We start from the raw sequence: 15,286 nt of genomic DNA, 5'->3' as shown, positions 1-15,286 counted from the left end.
GAGGTGGTGAATCTAGAGCCTTTTCCTATAAGATAGGTAGAAGGGCTCGGCATGCTGATATTGCCTGAAGATGAAGTTAGTTCCTGCAGTCAAGCTTCCAAAACATTCAGTTCTTGCAACTTGACAGATGGGATACTGTACCTGCATAATCAGTGCTATCCCCTGAATTCCTTGCTTGTTAAACAGACAATGCTTGAATGTAAAAAGAGTGTTAGGGCCAAGCACTTGCACCATTATTATTATTATAATTTTAGTTATAAGGCGCCACAAGTGTTTCGCAGCGCCGTACAAAGGAACAATATAGGGAGACAAAGCTTGGCATAACATTGAATAAATAACAAAAATACAGTACAAATAAATAGCGCCACAGATAAATACACTATGGTGCAAGACAGGCACCATAGTGTATCTGGTTGCTATTGTAACATCCATGTGACCACACCGCCCCTAGGCTTGTTTTCATTGCTGTCATCCTAATCAGTACCGACTTGAGAGAAACTTTTCCTTGGTTCAAGAAATCAATCTGAAACCATATACAAATATGTTGATCTAAAATGGACAGTGGTCCTGTAATTATTATGCTTACTGACCACACTATGGCGCTGTATAAGGAGGAAGCTTACAGCATAAGATTTTCTGACCAATTGCTTAAGATCCTACTGATAGATGACAACTGTCCAAAGAATGCACTGTGCATAGCAGTTGAGCAGTGATATCGGGATATTAAAGTTTTCCTATTTAAAGTACCCTGGAGACAAGTGTCCTACTGAACAATGGCCCAAACATCGGCTGTCCGAACACACACGCAGCCATCCAACTCGATCAGAATAAGGACCAATGTGTACTTTAGAGGAAAACAATATTAGCTGTAAATTGTCACCAGGTGGCGATGTGGCAATATAAATGACTTGCATTTCCCAGTAATTGTTCAATTTGGTCATTATCGGTTTCATAAGAACAGCATTCTCATAGAACATACTATGGGCCTGATTCATAGGCGAATGCAGTGTTCACAGCATTGTGCTTTTAACCTGCAAGTGACTGTGCTCCTTTGCTGTGTTTTTAGGTGTAGTCCTCAGATTACTTATGTGAATAACACTCATCTGAGTAACCTTGGTTGTCCTGGCTTGTGGGACCAGTAAATCTGAGTTATAAAGGATGTAGACGCTGGCCCCAACACTCCTACAACATGCCACGCCTTTACTCCCCAAATGGCTGCAGCAAGTGAGATCGCGGGGTATGGATCATTGGGTAGACAGCATTTTGGTCGACAAGCATTAGGTCAAAAGGTCAACATGGGGTTTTTCACTTTTTTGTCCCGAATTTCACACACAGTCGACATGGACACTGAGACGTAGCACTGCGTCCCTTCGCATGGCTCGCTGCGCTCGCCATGCTTCGGACACGGTGCACCTTCAGGTGCTATGTTTTAGTTTCCATGTTAACTGTGTCGAAATTCATGACAAAAAAAAGGTGAAAAACACCATGTCAACGTAAAACGAGGCCAGGGCTTAGAGCAATAGCAGGGGGATGAAATTCGGGTTTTGATCGCCTACTCAACTCCTGGTTCCTTCTGGGGCATACACCGCTAATCCAGTAGCCCTTAATGCTGATTTTCTGCCTTCCCTGGAAAAAATTCCAAAAAAAAAAAAGTAAAATGTATTTGCCCAAACTATATAAATGATTTGTTACATTGAATGTTGCATAGAACCCTCTGTTTGCTAATCCCCAGTGAGATTAAGGCTGTGTACACACGGGGGCGATTATGTCTAATATCACCGGCAATATGGTCGCTGAGTGACCATGTTGCCCGCAATGGGAGTGTGCACCGGCGCTATATATCTCCAGGTGCGAGTTCCCGTTTTCTCCCCTGTAGTGATCGCTGGTCGCAGGAACATGCTCCTGCGACCAGCTGATTTCCACTGCCGGGCTCCCCCGGCAGTTGCTTTTTCATTAGCGGCCATCTCTGGTCGCTGATGCAAACGGGACAGTGAGCGATATATCCCCCCATGTGTACGGGGCTTTAGGGTCGGCTACACACATGCTAAATTCTGAATGTGTTAAACGATCGCCAGTTAATTAAGCACTTCCATTTACACTGCATGTTAAACATAATGCATTATTGCAATGTCTACTGACAAATTATTATCCTCTGTGCTGTTTCTTTGTAATTCACTCTTTATGCATTTACTATTTGGAAAAACAAATGCATGGAAAACACACAGTTCCATACCAGCTAAAAGCTTGACACTTACATCTTTATCTGTCAGTGTCCGATGTACCTTCCTCTGCATGGCCGAACATGATGGAAAAACTGTAGGCTGTAAATCGTCAATCCCAGCCCCTACGTCACTCAGAATGTATCAATGTCACAATTGTCACATTATGCTACTGGAAAGTGACCTGGCCCTGGCCGCAATAAGAAACTGATGTATAGGGCCCTATTTAGCAATACTATTTTCCTTAGTAGCCATCAACACTCACTATGTGGGCATAAATAATGTTGACTTGTATGGTGCATCCACATAATACTGTTTGATTTGTATGATATGCTTTGATCAATACCCCCATAGATGTATTGTTTCCCCCCTCCTTTAATGGTCCATATAGAAATTGGGCTTCACTTTATAAAGTTAAGCATCTTTTGATTTATTTGTCTACCTAGGGAAACGTCATGTCATGTATGATTGGTAAGTCTGTTTTTCCTCATCATCAGGAAATATAATGTGACCTACACTGAGGCATTAAGGGCTGCTGCACGGTGTTGTGGCAGAGTGATGTGGGTCACATTAGCCATGAGGAGATTCAGTGCTGAGAGTGGTTGGAGGAGGCAGTTGGGAGAGGGAGAGAGAGAGAGCGGGCGATGGGGAAGGCTGCGGCCTACTAACAAGGTGTAAAGTCTGATAGTAAATATAAAGGTAAGATACTACAGCTGCTGACTTATGGAATGATGCAACTAGCTGTCAGCGAGTTTTACAATGTAGATGAATTATGGCCAGAGGAGAAGCCTCCTGTGACGTTTGTGTGCTCTAACGTCACGTGAACAGTATTACAAATCAATCAGCTCCACATCTGACCTTTCACCAAGTGTGGTTGCTAATAAATTGTGAGTGATCACTTTAACATACCAATGAGCACTATGTCGCTATAGCCAGTGAGACACTGTAGCGGGCAGGCAGCAGGTGTAAAGGGAATAGTTTAGTTAATTACTCAGTGGAGTAGGAGTCATTGGCATATGACGGGTACGCACCTTGCACCCAAAACAGTCTCCGTGGTGTGTGCAGCAGATATCCCCTTAGCTTTTGTCAGTCGCACCATCTTTTTTAGATATACTGTATTTAGAAATATAGAGCAGGTGATAAAAATAAACACCCTGGAACCATTTTTGTCTTCTGTGTATGACCCATATATTGAATTTAGTAAAAAGAACAAGTGTGTTACACTAAAGGAAAGAGTTAGGGAGAGGGGATGTCTTATGGGGTTTTATTAAATGCAATGTAAAATATCACAATATCGTAAGGAGACTAATATGTGAAGTACCTACTGCATCATTCCTAAGTAACAATTAAGCTCTGTCAATAAAGTTAACAACTCCCTCTACTACTGGGAATATACCCTATAGGTATAATAGGCATGTGTTCAAATAAGCTCCTCCTCCCAGCTTCTGTGGTCCGCTGCTGTGTCCATGGATGTAGCATCTGATCATCTGCCGAAACATTGGCTAAGTAACCCTCAGTTCACACAAAATGGACATTGTTTTCACACCGCCAGGGTCAGGACATGTATATTTACAGGTGCAGACCCTGGTCTTGGCATACCTACAAAAGAGGATCAACATGCCCTCATTTTATAAAGCACTCACAGATCCACCCCTCCCAGGTCCAGTGACAGGGGGGGGTCAAAAGGGGACACCTGCACAGGGCCCAAAGATCAGAGGGGCCTCAGGGGTCAGGGACAGAAAATACAGGTCCTCAGTAACCTATCGCTGCCTTTTAAAGTGATGGTAAGACCAGGGTCGCCATCAGCCCGGATCGTATGACTGGAGGGGGGGGGGGGGGGGGAGCCTGCTCTGCTCCGACCGCTTGCACTGCTCCTGAAACCTTTCTGCAGCTCTCCTGCTGCCCTCTTGCCACTATTGCCCTCCCTGCTCCTACTGCCAACCTGCACAGCACCTACTGCCTGTCTGCACCATTCCTACTATCTGCTGGCTGCCATCCATTGCCTGCAGCCCCTCTGCTGTGCTCTGCAGTGGTGATGGTGAATTTCTGGGGTAACCTCCCTCACCACTGGTCATTATGTGTGGTCTCCAGATGGGTGTTTTCTGTATCTGCACAATTACAATGTCTGTGTTTGGTGAAACATGGATGAAAGGATGGTTAGAGGATGGGTCGTGGAGAGGCGTCAAGGATGGTGGAACGTGGGTAGGGGGACCCATAGATAGCCGTGTACCAGGCTCTAAGAGTTTTGTTGCCAGACCTGACCCCACCACTTAAGTAACTTCAGGATGCACAAGACTTATAGTGATTTTATGCTGCCAGGGTCAGAAAACCTGTGTCCCAAGACACCGACCCTGGGGGTTAATTTTAAAAATAAATAACTAAAAAAACACAACATAGCCCTTCTGCGGTCCCATGACATTTATAACATCCTTCCAGACAGTGAAGGGCTGTCAGGAATCTGATTGGTAAATAGTTCCAGCCATCCACCAATCAGCTTGCTGGCCGCCATTCACTGGGGTGCAGTGCTATTTTTCAGCAGGCTCCAGCAGGAACTGAGGCCCTTATTCTAGTTCACTCTTTCTGACAAAATCCTTCTTAGATTGACAAAACCATGTGCACTGCAGGTGGGGCAGATGTTACTTGTGCAGAGAGAATTAGATTTGGGTGGGGTTTTACTTCAAAGTGAGATCTATGTTGCAGTGTAAAAATAAAGCAGCCAGTATTTACCCTGCACAGAAACAAAATAACTCACCCAAATCCAATTCTCTCTGCACATTTTAAATCTGCCCCCCTGCAGTTCACATGGTTTTGTCCATCTAAGAAGGATTTTGTCAGAAAGAGTGAACTAGAATAAGGGCCTCAGTTCCTGCTGGAGCCTGCTGAAAAATAGCACTGCTGGGGTGTATTCAGTGCAGCCGGCGAGGAGGTTAAACGGCGGGAATTGCAGAAAACAAGCGATCCTCACTGTTTAACCCCTGCGCTCACCCTATTCAACGCGGGAATTTGGCCTCTCCTCACAATCAGTGCAGCCAGGCAGGATTCTTTAATTCCCTCACAAGAAGTGCAGAGAGGCCTATGCTCCCATCCAACCCTGTCCCTTCTTGAAGGCCGCAAGAACTGTGGGCCCTGGCCAGCTACTGTCTAGTGTCCTCATGTGATAAGATGGAGCTGGCCTTGGGACACCTATGTAATATGGGTGAAATGTCCACGTTTTGTAAAATGCTCATTGTTGTCGCCTCTGTTCTGCCCTCATCGCTATTTGTCAATGAATAACTGTGTTCACTGGCTTGTGGGCTTTGCAAGCATACTCACAGAAGGAGACCTGCACATTATTTATTATTTGTAGTATGAGTTGCTTTGGCCAATGACATCTACGAGCTACGGTATGACTGTCCTGGGAGCTGTACCATGACTAGTATTGCCCTTCTGCTGTTAAATAGTAATGGTGGAAGTTTGCATTGCTTTGTTTCTCCTGTCAGTGTTACTGCGTGTGTGATCTGTGTCCACAGATGCAAAGTGGGTTCTAGAGAGAGTGATGTGAATTGCTGTGTTTGTTTGTGTCATTATGTCCAATCATTTTTCCACTTACAATATGTTATTTGATCTCGCTGCTTAAGGTAAAATGAGTAATGTTTGTTAGTGGTTACTCTACAGGCAAATGTTCACACAACAACGCAAGTGCTATACTTAGGTGGGATCGGAGGTAAGCAGATGTTACTATCAATAATAATCAATGTAATTCTTATATTTATTAGAAAACCCACAGAATGGGATAAATATGATGATGTATTTCCTTGCACAGAGCTGCTAGCTGTCTTTGGCCTCATCACTGGTCCTGTTTTGCAGGTTATCTGACTTGTTAGCACAATATGTCGGTGATTGAGGCTCAGCCACACTATATATTTGGACTCAGGACATCAGTTATCAACAACATCAGTTATTTAGATGAACAAACCATCATTTTCCCAGCTGGTAACAACTGTATAAAGTACAACTTGTATCAAAAATGGCAAAAATTCATTCCAGGTAAGATCCTTAAGCTCCAATTATTTCACGGAGAGAACTATTTATTAACCACATGGATATCTAGTTACTCTACCACGGTAGTAAATACAGTACAAAACTTCACATTATACCCTCGTTAGTTATTTCAAAGCTTTATTATTTATTTTAAAACTTCTATTGTCCTTCGTTATACTTACCAACCGAGTTATTAAGTATGCATAGTTCTAGACTAGTGGTTCCCAACCCTGGTCCTCAAGTACCACCAACAGTGCATGTTTTGCAGGTCTCCACACAGAATCACAGGTGACATAATTAGCTCCACCTGTGGATCTTTTAAAATGTGTCTGAATAATGAGTGCACCTGCCGGGTGACCTGGAAAACGTGCACTGTTGGGGGTATTTGAGGACCAGGGTTGGGAACCACTGTTCTAGACTTACACAGCACTGCGAAGGCCATGGGGAGAAGTAGGCCTCTGAAGACGCCAGCAGCCCTCCCACCCAACAGCCAGGGAACACTGGCTGTCTTTGTACAGAAGGCTTGCGCATGTCCACTGTGTATTGTGCGGATGCGCAGTTATCCTATAATCGTTCATGCAAGCAAATAGGTTTAAATTGGGCCCAGTGTCTATAGGACTGGTCAAAGCTTAATAAAGAGGATTTTTAAATCCTGCTCCTGCGAATATACCTCCATCATCAGAAAGTAGTTACTCCATCTCAGTATAGTGTAAACCTGTTTAGCCAAACTACAAAGAGCTTATTACATAGGGGTGAGATTGTCAGTGCCTGCTGCTAAACCAATAGGCTGGTTTGGCTGCAGTCTAGGCCACCAGGACTGAAGGGGGGTGTTTTTCCTAGGTGATCCCAAAAAATGCTGTGTCCCCCCCGCAATGCCGCTCACCACCCCCATCAGAACTGAAACTGGTATTGTGAATTCATTGCAATTGAAGTGTGCATGTATTCGCATGCGAAATGTGTGAAAATTGCGATCTGCGATTTTCGGCCATCTTAACTGGGTCTGAATCAGGCCCCCAGTGCTTAATTTCTGCCTAATATTTTGAGCAGTCCCTCTAAAACAAAGGAAACCAAGGGTGGCACTACGTAATATTTGGGTTAATATTTTTAGTTTAGCATTATGTATTTATACTTTACCAGATGTATTTTTTAGAGCTGTTTATTTTTGGGCTATTGCATATTGACTCATAGGATCAGAGCAGAGCCGGGCCATGCAGTCCCTAGCAGTCAGCCCAAACCATCGTTACCTTGCCATGTCCGAGAAGGGCGCAGACAAAGCTACAATCACGGTCTACGATTTGGCATCCACGTCATTCACGAAATGTAAAGTGCTTAGTGCTCCTGACATCCAAGCCCAGGAATTTGTAAGCATTTGCTTCAGCCCGGATTCCAAGTACCTTGTGGCGCAGTCAGGGTTTCCCGAGTCACAGATGGTCTTCTGGATGTGGGAGAAACTCAAAGTGATGGCGACAGTGAGGATAGACAGTCACAAAAACTCCATTTATCAGGTAATACTCTCATAGGCACATACGAGCTATAAATAAATACAATAATTTTGTGTCACTGAAGATTTTACCTGGAATGGGCAATTATTTCCACTCAGAATACTAATCCCACATACAAATGTTCTATTGCCGACCCGTTACACCAAATCAGTTGCCTATTCGTGGCTATAAACCACTTTATCATTAACCCCTCTGTGTACAAATTATGAGCACAAACCTCCTCGTGCCACCTTTTCTTTAATTCTAGGTGAGCTTCAACCCCTATGATACCACACAGATCTGTGTCACGGCCAATGGAGTATTCAAATTGTTTCATTACATTGAACGGAATCTGAAGCAACTGAACTGCCAGAAAGTGGGAGCCCACAACTTCCTGTGCCACACTTGGTTGGCTAAAGACCAAGTCATTTGTGGGACCGACAATGGAAAACTCTGCCTGTGGGAGACTGGGCATCTGCGGTGGGAATATAACCTCAATGGAGAAGACATCCATCATACCCTAGCCGCAAAACAGAGCGTGACCAAGGATGGAAGGTAAACTGCTGAGCCTGATAGAAATGTCCCATAGCTTGTGACAGGTGCTGTTGCCTTTAAGCTGATGTAGAAATGATTTAGCAAAAATGTAACTCATTATGAAGGACTGCAGAGTTGCCCTAAACAGCAGGGTTCAGCTTTGAATTCCATTTCCAGATTTTACAGGTTAGATGTGACATTTGTTCTTTACAGATAAGCTGTGGGAGATGACCGTTGTTCCCAGTAATATTTCCAAAAATACCTTACCTACCTACAGTACCTTACATACTGAATATGTAAAGCCACTGTTACTCCAATGATTGAGAGATATACATTATATACAATTACATACTGAAGGGCCTGATTCTATATTGCTGAGTACAACACAGATGTGGCTGCTTCTTTAGCAGCAGTTGTATCTGTTTTTTTTTAATAATACCAGTTCAGATCCCTTCCCCTGTATACATCTGAATGTGCAAGGACTGAGATGCCCACTTGCAGCGTATTGCATTACTTTGTGGTACAGCTTTAGATAAACCATTGGTTTTACCATCAGAACTTTTTCAAGCCCTGCAGGAGAAGCAGTTTCTCCATCTGATGAGTGAACTCCTATGTGAGAGGTTGGGCCTCTGTATGTAGCCGTTTTCAGTGACATACTGTACCTACAGCACTCCCATGAGATGCAACATTAGCGTGCCAGATCTCTGTTATGGGCCATACACGCGCTTCGAATTTGCTTCTAGATGCAAAATCGAATCGAAATCGAACAGTGTTAACTGCCTTTGATGCAGATTCGATCCTGATACGCGGCTCTGCTGGTACCCATGATCTAAAGCAGAAATAGATTTGGCAGGTAAGTCTATTTCTGCCTCGATCTGGAATATCGAGCGCAGTGTAATTCTGCTCTAAACTGCACAACACTTTTATTGGCAAGCTGCTCAATCAGAGGTAATATCATTCAGGTGCCAACAGGAAGGGGTAAATCTGGTTAGGAAAAAAAAACAGTTTGTATCCCAATTGCACACTGAATGAGAAATATACATATAATAATCAGATAATACAGAGATCTTGGTTGCATATATCTGCAGATATAGGGCTAAGCCCCCAGGCCGTACGTCAAGGCATCTCTGTCACTGGGGCCCCCCAGTGACAGAGATGCCTTGACGTACGGCCTGGGGGCTTAGCCCTATATCTGCAGATATATGCAACCAAGATCTCTGTATTATCTGATTATTATATGTATATTTCTCATTCAGTGTGCAATTGGGATACAAACTGGTTTTTTTTCCCTAATTCTGCTCTAAGCAGCATCCCCCGGGCCCTCCCCCTGCATGCGGTTCCTCCCTCCTGCTAGATCCCGGTCCCGCAGCCGTTGATATCGAATCGGTATCTATGGCTGCCTGGATTGAAGCATGTGTACATGCCATTACCTCCCAGGGGCACAAAATTCAATTCTCAAACCCCGCGTCGGGTGCATTTCAAAAGGGGAGGAGACACTTGCAGTCTTTATCCAGACCCCCTCATCTCTAGCCAGCAGTGTAATAGCCTCTGTGCACTAGGGTCACTAGGAGACCATACCGCTCACCCATAGTACTGGTCTCTGGGAAAATGGAATCCACAAAATTTTCCTAAAATTTTTTCCTACTGTGCATTCCCGAAATCCTGGGAAAATGCCCACCGCAGGGCTCCAGAGGGTAAGTATTGAAAAGTGGGTGTAAGGTGTGCATCACAGATACTGCAACCATTAACCCCTTCCCGACATTTGACGTACATTTACGTCATGGCCGGGAGGTACTTCCCGACACATGGCATAAATGTACGTCATGAGTTTAAACTGTCACTGCGTCTCGAGACGCAGTGACAGAGTGACGATGTCTGCTGTCCCTGACAGCAGACATGTCCCTGCATGCCCAGGGGGGGCTGCGATGTCGCCCCCCCGTCGGCGATCGCTGTAAATGGCTGTTCAGTGTGAACAGCCATTCACAGCGTTTTCCTGTGTTACCAGCGAATCGGACGCTCGGTAACACAGGTGTCAATCACCGCCGGGCGTCAGGGGGCATGAGGGGGTCATCGGTGACGATGACACCTCACCCCACCCTCACCCCACCTGCCCCCAAGGCTGTGATTGGTCCGTGGGACCCACGGACCAATCACAGCCAAGGCGCGACATTTAAACTGACGGTGACTGCGCTGCAGACGCCATTCCGGTCTGGAATAGCGTGCAGAACGGTCACCGTGCCTGCCTGCCGTGAATACCGACCTGATCCTTGCTAATACTTACCTGATCCTTGCAAATACCTTACCTGATCACCTTATCACTGCTTGTAGCGTGCTGGACGCTTCCTGGATCTGACTTCCTGAGACTTCCTGCTGCTGCTGCAGTGTGATAGAGAGATAGAGAGATAGAGAGAGAGATAGAGAGAGATAGAGAGATAGTGACAGAGAGAGCTATATTTTGTGTCTGCTACCCCCCCTTTTTGGGGGTGCAGGGGTTTTCTATATATATATAACTGTCAGTGCTGCTGCTGCAGTGTCATACAGTGATAGATAGTGATAGATAGTGATAGTGAGAGGTAGAGAGATAGAGAGATTTGTGTCTGCTACCCCCCCTTTTTGGGGGTGCAGGGGTTTTATTTTATATATATAACTGTCAGTGCTGCTGCTGCAGTGTCATAGAGTGATAGATAGTGATAGATAGTGAGAGATAGAGAGATAGAGAGAGATAGTGACAGAGAGTGATAGAGAGTGTATATTTTGTGTCTGCTACCCCCCCTTTTGTGCTGATCAGTATATCTGTGCTGATCAGCAACTTTTTGGGGGCGCAGAGGTTTTTTTTTTATATATATACCTGTCAGTTGCTGCCAGTTGCACTGTCAGTTGCACCAAAGGTTGTGCACCTGCTGTCCCTCACTGGTAATCAGTGTCGCATCACTGATCACCTTTTTTTTTTTTGTGAGTGCTGTGGGGTCTTTTTTTAATTTTTTTTTTACACACACTGATTTTGTGGGTGTCCTGTGGCCACTGTGCGCCGATCAGTGACGTACATCACTGATCAGCTTTTTCGGCACAGGGTTGATCAATTTTTTTTTTTTTTTTGATCAGATTCCTGTTGCCTTTGAGCGCTGTTCAGTGACAGACGTTACTGACCAACATCTGTGCTCGAATTTTGGCGCAGGACCTTTTTTTTTTTTTTTTAACCCCTTCAATTTTTTATTTTTAACCCCTTCATTTTTTTTTTTTTTATTGGTATAAAGTATTTTTTTTTTTCTGCACCACATACACACTACATACCCCCCGGATTGAAATAAAGTTTGTACCCCCCCCTACACTATACACGTGTTGAAACATTTCACTACCAGTAACACAAAAATAAAAATGGCATCCCAAATGTCCTCCCAAATGTCCTCCCAAATGTCCTCCCAAATGTCCTCCCAGTCATCCAGGAGAATGTATTCAGTGGAGGAGGCATATGCCATGCTTGCCTCTGACTCTGACACAGGCAGTGATGCAAGCGGGGAATTTGAAGGATTCGTCTTAAGCTCCTCTTCCTCCTCTGGTGATGAGGGACCCCCTCAAAGACGCCCCCGTAGATCAGCTGAGATTCCCCCCCCAATAATTGATCTAGTATGGACCCCACCACCAGACAATTTTGAGCCCCAGGTTCCTGAGTTTTTGGCCATGCCAGGAATCCAATTTGATTCCACAGGTCTCAGAGAAATTGACTTTTTCAAATTATTTTTCTCTGATGATTTTATAAATTTAATGGTGGACCAAACTAATTTATATGCCCAGCAGTTTATTGCTCAAAACCCCACGTCATCATTTGCTAGGTGGACCCCTGTAGATGCAGTAGAGATGATGACGTTTTGGGGTCTGGTGTTTCATATGGGCATAGTAAAAAAGCCAGAAATTAGGCAATATTGGAGTACAGATGTTCTGTACAGTACTCCATTTTACCGTATGGCCATGCCCCGGACTCGATTTGAGACAATTCTTAAATTTATACATTACACCGATAATGCACAGTGCCCACCCAGAGATGATCCCACCTTTGACCGGCTATTCAAAGTCAGGCCGGTCATTGATCATTTCAGTGCCAAATTTGAAGAGGTGTACATCCCTGAAAAATTTATTTGTATCGACGAGTCCCTTATACATTTTAAAGGAAGGGTTAAATTCCGCCAGTACCTTCCCAGTAAGAGGGCAAGGTATGGCATAAAAATGTATAAACTGTGTGAAAGCACCTCAGGGTACACCCACAGGTTTAGGGTTTATGAAGGGAAGGATTCAAGAATTCAACCGCCAGAATGCCCCCCCTCCCTCGTAGGTGTTAGTGGGAAAATTGTCTGGGATTTAGTGCACCCCTTCCTGGATAAAGGTTATCACCTCTATGTGGATAACTTTTACACTAGCATCCCCCTGTTTAAGGCCCTTGGTTCAAGAGGTACAGCAGCTTGCGGTACTGTGCGCAAGAACCAAAGAGGCCTCCCAAAAACGCACATTGCCCAAGTAATGAGAAGGGGTGAAAGCAGGGGAATATGCAACGAAAATATGTTGTTGGTCAAATATAAGGACAAGAGGGATGTCCTTATACTGACAACAATTCACGGAGACAGTACCACCTCCGTCCCTGTACGAGGTACCAGTACCCACACCTCCAAACCTAATTGTATCCTGGATTACAATAGGTACATGGGCGGAGTGGATCTTTCAGATCAGGTACTGAAGCCGTACAGTGCCCTGCGGAAAACAAAAATCTGGTACAAGAAGGTGGCCGTGTATATCATCCAGATGGCACTGTATAACGCTTACGTGCTATTCCGTTCTACCGGCCAGAGGGGGACATTTATGCACTTTCAAGAGGAAGTCATAAAGGGCCTAATATTTGGGAACCAGCAGGCAGAGGGCCCCAGTACTTCTAGTACTGGCCCCCGTATTGTACCAGGGCAGCATTTTCCTGATGAAATCCCCTCCACTGGAAAAAAGGGCAGGACACAAAAAAGGTGCAAAGTTTGCTATAAAAAGGGAATAAGAAAGCAAACTATTTTCCAGTGTGACACTTGCCCCGACAAACCCGGCCTATGTATAAAGGAGTGTTTTAAAATATACCACACATCTATGGAATATTAGGTTCATAATTTCACCGTGCTTCGGGGGTCTTGCTAATGCCACATAGCACCCACCATTCATTCCACCAGAATCTGAGCCGCAAAATCCAAAAATCACTCCTTCCCTTCTGAGTCCTGCCATGCACCCAACTGGTATTTTTTGGTCACATGTGAGGCATTGCCGTACTCGGGAGAAATTGGGGCACAGATTTTGGGGTGCTTTGTCTCCTTCATTCCTTGTGAAAATGAAAAATTTTGAGCCAGAACTGCATTTTTGTGTAAAAAAATGTAATTTTTCATGTTCACTGCCCAGTTTTATCAAAATTGGTGAAACCCCTGGGGGTTTGAAATGTACACTATACCCCTAGATGAATTCCCTGAGGGGTGTAGTTTGCAAAATGGGGTGACTTGTGGGGGGGTTCCACTGTATTGGTGCAACATAGCACCCACCATTCATTCCACCAGAATCTGAGCCGCAAAATCCAAAAATCACTCCTTCCCTTCTGAGTCCTGCCATGCACCCAACTGGTATTTTTTGGTCACATGTGAGGCATTGCCGTACTCGGGAGAAATTGGGGCACAGATTTTGGGGTGCTTTGTCTCCTTCATTCCTTGTGAAAATGAAAAATTTTGAGCCAGAACTGCATTTTTGTGTAAAAAAATGTAATTTTTCATGTTCACTGCCCAGTTTTATCAAAATTGGTGAAACCCCTGGGGGTTTGAAATGTACACTATACCCCTAGATGAATTCCCTGAGGGGTGTAGTTTGCAAAATGGGGTCACTTGTGGGGGGGTTCCACTGTATTGGTGCTTTGGGGGTCTTGCTAATGCGACATAGCACCCACCATCATTCCACCAGAATTTGTGCTGCAAAATCCAAATATCACTCCTTCCCTTCTGAGTCCTGCCACTTTTTGGTCACACATGAGGCATTGCCGTACTCGGGAGAAATTGGGGCACAGATTTTGGGGTGCTTTGTCTCCTTCATTCCTTCTGAAAATGAAAAATTTTGAGCCAGAACTGCATTTTTGTGTAAAAAAATGTAATTTTTCATTTTCACTGCCCACTTGTATCAAAATTGGTGAAACCCCTGGGGGTTTGAAATGTACACTATACCCCTAGATGAATTCCCTGAGGGGTGTAGTTTGCAAAATGGGGTGACTTGTGGGGGGGTTCCACTGTATTGGTGCAACATAGCACCCACCATTCATTCCACCAGAATCTGTGCTGCAAAATCCAAAAATCACTCCTTCCCTTCTGAGTCCTGCCATGCACCCAACTGGTATTTTTTGGTCACATGTGAGGCATTGCCGTACTCGGGAGAAATTGGGGCACAGATTTTGGGGTGCTTTTTCTCCTTCATACCTTCTGAAAATGAAAAATTTTGAGCCAGAACTGCATTTTTGTGTAAAAAATGTAATTTTTCATGTTCACTGCCCACTTGTATCAAAATTGGTGAAACCCCTGGGGGTTTGAAATGTACACTATACCCCTAGATGAATTCCCTGAGGGGTGTAGTTTGCAAAATGGGGTCACTTGTGGGGGGGTTCCACTGTATTGGTGCTTGGGGGGTCTTGCTAATGCGACATAGCACCCACCAAAATTCCACCAGAATCTGAGCTGCAAAATCCAAAAATCACTCCTTCCCTTTTGAGTCCTGCCATGCACCCAACTGGTATTTTTTGGTCACATGTGAGGCATTGCCGTACTCGGGAGAAATTGGGGCACAGATTTTGGGGTGCTTTTTCTCCTTCATACCTTCTGAAAATGAAAAATTTTGAGCCAGAACTGCATTTTTGTGTAAAAAATGTAATTTTTCATGTTCACTGCCCACTTGTATCAAAATTGGTGAAACCCCTGGGGGTTTGAAATGTACACTATACCCCTAGATGAATTCCCTGAGGGGTGTAGTTTGCAAAATGGG

At 44.5% G+C, this 15,286-nt stretch overlaps 1 protein-coding gene across 1 annotated transcript in view; it reads left to right on the top strand.

The window, feature by feature from the left end:
• Positions 1–6,088: 6,088 nt before the first annotated feature.
• LOC146062992 (cilia- and flagella-associated protein 57-like) overlaps positions 6,089–15,286 on the top strand; it is a 54,695-nt gene continuing 45,497 nt past the window's right edge. The window contains exons 1-3 of the mRNA XM_083174998.1: positions 6,089–6,245; positions 7,428–7,744; positions 7,989–8,275. Of these exons, the coding sequence (XP_083031124.1) occupies positions 6,089–6,245; positions 7,428–7,744; positions 7,989–8,275 (761 nt within the window). The remainder of the gene's footprint in view (positions 6,246–7,427; positions 7,745–7,988; positions 8,276–15,286) is intronic.

The sequence above is a fragment of the Crinia signifera genome, chromosome 3 (assembly GCF_055691185.1).
Source record: "Crinia signifera chromosome 3, ASM5569118v1, whole genome shotgun sequence".
NCBI lineage: Eukaryota > Metazoa > Chordata > Amphibia > Anura > Myobatrachidae > Crinia > Crinia signifera.
Note: the sequence above shows the minus strand (reverse complement) of the source record. Positions and strands in the feature narration are given on the sequence as shown.